The sequence below is a fragment of the Raphanus sativus genome, unplaced genomic scaffold, assembly GCF_000801105.2.
Source record: "Raphanus sativus cultivar WK10039 unplaced genomic scaffold, ASM80110v3 Scaffold3675, whole genome shotgun sequence".
NCBI classification, from domain to species: domain Eukaryota; kingdom Viridiplantae; phylum Streptophyta; class Magnoliopsida; order Brassicales; family Brassicaceae; genus Raphanus; species Raphanus sativus.
Genome location: NW_026618979.1, coordinates 5,507 through 10,199, shown reverse-complemented (window position 1 = coordinate 10,199; position 4,693 = coordinate 5,507). Strand labels below are relative to the sequence as shown.

General features: G+C 35.5%; 2 protein-coding genes across 2 annotated transcripts in view; one reads left to right on the top strand and one right to left on the bottom strand.

Annotated features, from left to right (window-relative positions):
- Window positions 1-2,450: 2,450 nt before the first annotated feature.
- LOC130494783 (pentatricopeptide repeat-containing protein At4g15720-like) lies at window positions 2,451-4,416 on the top strand. The gene has a single exon (XM_057001482.1). It carries the CDS (start codon window positions 2,482-2,484, stop codon window positions 4,324-4,326), a length of 1,845 nt encoding a protein of 614 aa, XP_056857462.1. The 5' UTR covers window positions 2,451-2,481; the 3' UTR covers window positions 4,327-4,416.
- Window positions 4,417-4,677: 261 nt separating this feature from the next.
- LOC130506797 (uncharacterized) overlaps window positions 4,678-4,693 on the bottom strand; it is a 1,230-nt gene continuing 1,214 nt past the window's right edge. The window contains exon 2 of the mRNA XM_057001483.1: window positions 4,678-4,681. Coding sequence (XP_056857463.1) covers window positions 4,678-4,681 — 4 coding nt within the window. The remainder of the gene's footprint in view (window positions 4,682-4,693) is intronic.

Genomic DNA, 4,693 nt, shown 5'->3' with positions numbered 1-4,693 from the left:
TTGAAAAGGAGGGGTTTCCTCTGATGAGAGAACACAGAAACAAAATCTCCATGACTGGATCTACCGATTGACCGAAGGAAATCCTGATTTGCTGATATTAGGTCATCGGAGATGATTACAGCGACGGTGTTTTGCTTTATTGCGGTGAAGACAGTGAAGAAATGCGGAGGGAATTAACGTCTTGGAGCTGGAGCATCTTGCATCGGAAAACGTGCCTGGGAGAAAAAGTCTTCACGTGATTTTTCACTTCTTTTTCCTTCTCTTTTCTATATACATCTTTTAAAACTTCGGTGCTCAATCCCGATTAATATACATAGTGCAACCGAATGGCTCAATCCAATCGTAATTATAATCCAACTTTATCCTAAAATTTTGCTTAATATCGGTGTTTTTAGACCCGGACCGGATCGACAGTCGGACCGGATTAAACCATGAACCAACAACAATCCGGATTGAGTTAGTGTCAAAACTTAGCTAAAACTGAACCGATCTCCTATCGAACCGTCAAAAACCCCTATCAAACCGTCAAAAATCCATAAACCAACGATCCAATGAACCGGCCTAACTTCAATTTATATATAAACCAAAATTTTGTTAGTAAAATAATTAATTTTTTCTTTTAAAGTAAAAATATGATCTACTAAAATTTAATAAAGTAGTGACTTTTGTTTTTTTTCTTTAGACGTTTCTACAATTCGTAAATCACAAGATTCACAAAGTTTAATTTTCATGTTAAATATTGTTTTTGTCTATTTCTCACTTTCTTTAGATTTTAATTGATGATCACTTGTTTTGAAAACTTTAATAATTGAAACATTAATGTCTGTGAAATTTATATTTCAAAGTATAATTTTTAACTAATGTTTGTATAATTTTTTAATAAGGTGATGAAGGTTTAAAATGATAAGATCTAAGAATTAAATTTAAATGTTCTTTCATATTGATTTTAGATTTAAACTATTAAATTATTTTATTAACTTTGTTACATTTTAATAGTTATTTTAAGTTTTTCTAAACTTTATGACTAGTTAAACATTTTATTCGATATAATCTATTTTTGTAAAATATGTATATTATTTACAAAATATTATTAAATATGGTTTAGCCTCCGGTTTGAATCTGGTCGAACCACAATGACTCAAGATATTTTCGGTTAACTAGTCGGTCCTATTTTAAAACCACTGTTTAATATTAACAATATGTGCTTAATAAAATACATAATGTTAGTTTGAGTGACATCTATTTATGTAATCATACGTAATAGCATAATGTTTTTTTTAATAGTATCGGAAACCTTTAAAACTTTATATTTTTAAATAAAATTATAATTATGTATTTAACTTTATAGAAATTAATCCAGGCTACCATCCACAAGATAAAAATACAAGTCTTATGTATAATCCATGAGTTAATGATTCTTTATTTATGTAGTTTAGGAACATTTATGAAGATACAAATTTCTCTTTAAGGCAATTTGACTCTTTATACTTCTTTTTTTTTTGCTAAAATATTTTCTATATTTTTATCATGATTATTTGATATCTTGATGGGGAATATAGGCAATCAATTTCAAAATGGGAATTAAACTACTCATATGAGAGTTTTTTGTCGGCTCAAGTTCCATTAAATGGAAAGCCCAATAAAGCAATGGAATGATCGTATCTTACATTAGTTAGTATATTACACTAATATATTACATAGTCATACCAATTATCATAATTTCTCAATTTGTTCTAATGTTTATTTATATTTTATGGTTATACAATTTTTCGGTTATTTTGACCAAGGTTGCATGGAAGCTTTGTCGGACGTACGCTTCCCGTTTGGAAATCGGAATCGGAATCGGAAGCTTGTGGAAGCTCTCGAAATCTCGCTTCCAATGCGCTTCCAAAAATACCTCTTTAAAAATATATTGGAAGCTTACGATTCTATTTTAGAATCACGCTTCCGTTTTTTAAAAAATACAATATCATAAATAAATAAAAATAGAAAAAACATTGTTTTTATATAATAGTGAAATAGAGAATATAAATATACAAGCATTAAAACTAATACTATATATTGTCTTTATGCACTGAGGGTTTATTAGAGATATATAGTCTATATTCAAATATATTGTGTTAATTATTTATGAAATATTAAAAATAATTAGTAGAATAATTATTTTGTAAACTTAGTTTATGTATAATTTCACGTTTTTAACATGAAATCATTTAAAATTATTATAAATGAATAATTTTTTATTTGAATCATATAATTGTTAGTCACATTTGTAATCTTTTATATTTTAATATGTGTATACATACATATATAAATATACGCTTCTGACACGTTTTTGCTTCCTGAGTTTTTAAAAAAATTAGCTTCTATGTTTCCACACGATTCCGGTTCCATTTCCATGTAACATATATTTTGACCCAAAAAAAAAAAAAAATCTCGGTTATAAATCACACAGCAGCATGAGTGTGAGAGCGTAGACCAATGAATAAAAGGTTTCTACAAAATGTCCGTTTTGCCCCTGCGAACTCTTCGTTCCCCATCTCCCAAAACGATTTCTTCCATCTCAAAAGTAAAGCTTTCTTGGTCCACAAGCTTTCAGAATCTACCCATCTCTTTCTCACGAACTCACTGCAAAGTTCAATTCTCAAACTTGGGTTCGCGAGTGACACTTTCACTATAAATCGCCTCATAAACAGCTATGTCAAGCTCAGAGAAACAAACACTGCACGCAAGCTGTTCGATGAAATGCCTGAACCAAATGTTGTCTCCTGGACTTCGGTTATCTCTGGGTTTAACGACACGGGTCAACCTCAAACTGCTCTGTCTATCTTCCAGCAGATGCACGAAGACAAATCTGTAGCCCCCAACGAGTTCACCTACGCGAGTGTCTTTAAAGCCTGTTCTGCTTTGGCGGAACCAAGAATCGGGAAAAGCATCCACGCCCGTCTCGAGATGTCCGGGAGAAGAAGCAACACTGTGGTGAGTTCCTCTCTTCTTGACATGTATGGGAAATGCAACGACGTGGAAACCGCTAGACGGGTTTTCGACTCGATGATTGGGTGTGGGAGAAACGTTGTTTCTTGGACATCGATGATCACTGCTTATGCGCAGAACGCTCGTGGACATGAAGCTGTTCAGTTGTTTAGATCATTCAACGCTACTTTTGAGAGACCGAATCAGTTTATGCTGGCTAGTGTTATCAGTGCTTGCTCTAGTTTAGGTAGGCTACAATGGGGTAGAGTTGCTCACGGTGTAGTTACTCACGGTGGTTACGAAAGAAACCATGTGGTTGCTACGTCGCTTCTAGATATGTACGCGAAATGTGGGTCGCTAAGCTGTGCGGAGAAGATCTTCTGGAGGATTTGCTGTCACTCTGTGATCTCCTACACGTCTATGATCATGGCAAAGGCAAAGCATGGACTCGGAGAAGAAGCGCTACAACTATTCGAAGAAATGGTTGCGAAGAGGATAAAGCCTAACTACGTAACGTTACTCGGTGTGTTACACGCTTGTAGCCATTCGGGTTTAGTCACTGAAGGGCTAGGATACTTGAATTCGATGGCTGAGAAGCACGGTGTGGTTCCTGATCCGAGGCATTACACTTGTGTTGTTGACATGCTCGGGAGATTCGGCCGTGTTGATGAAGCTTACGCTCTGGCGAAAACTATTGAAGTTGGAGCAGAGCAAGGTGCGCTTTTGTGGGGAGCTCTTCTTTCAGCTGGTAGGTTGCATGGAAGAGTTGATATTGTTGGCGAGGCGAGCAAGCGGTTGATACAGTCTAATCAGCAAGTGACGAGTGCGTATGTTGCGTTATCCAATGCTTATGCTTTAGCTGGAGGGTGGGAAGATTCAGAGTCTCTTCGTTTGGAGATGAAACGTGGTGGAAACGTGAAAGAACGAGCTTGTAGCTGGATTGAGATTAAGGACTCGGTGTATGCTTTTCACGCTGGGGATTTGTCGTGTGATGAGAGCGGTGAGATTGTGAGGTTTATGAAGGATCTAGAGAAGAGAATGAAGGAGAGAGGACACAGGGGTGGAAGTAGTAGTAGTATGATCACAAGTTCTTCGGTTTTTGTTGATGTTGATGAAGAAGCCAAAGAGGAAATTGTGAGTTTGCATTGTGAGAGGTTGGCTTTAGCCTTTGGATTGATACATTTGCCTTCAGGACCGACGATTAGGATTATGAACAACTTGAGGATGTGCAGAGATTGTCATGAAGCCTTCAAGGTGATCAGTGAGATTGTGGAGAGGGAAATTGTTGTTAGAGATGTGAATAGGTTTCATTGCTTTAAGGATGGGTTTTGCACTTGCCGTGATTTTTGGTGAATTTCTTTTTTAAACATTTTTTCAACTCTTTTGTTGTTTTACAAATTATAAGCAGGAACAGTATCAAATCCATTTAATTATAAATAACAAATTGAGAACATTTTATATTGCACTCACTAAAATAAAAAAAGAGAGATGAATACAAAACAAAAAAAGAAAAAAAAAACAAAGCACGGGTACGACAGAGTATGCTTCTTGTGTATCCAGTGGTGACCGAGGAAAGCTGCTATAGTTGTGGTGGTGGCTGTGGATAGACATGTGGTCGATATGGTGTTGGCATATAAACTGGTACTAAACCATTGCTTGGACCAGCATTTCCACCTTGTTGTTGAACAGACACGTAACTCGAAGTCACCTGAACCGGATC

Bases quoted from the DNA above. Each gene is read 5' to 3' on its own strand.
- LOC130494783 (XM_057001482.1), top strand. From the start codon at position 2,482: ATGAATAAAAGGTTTCTACAAAATGTCCGTTTTGCCCCTGCGAACTCT.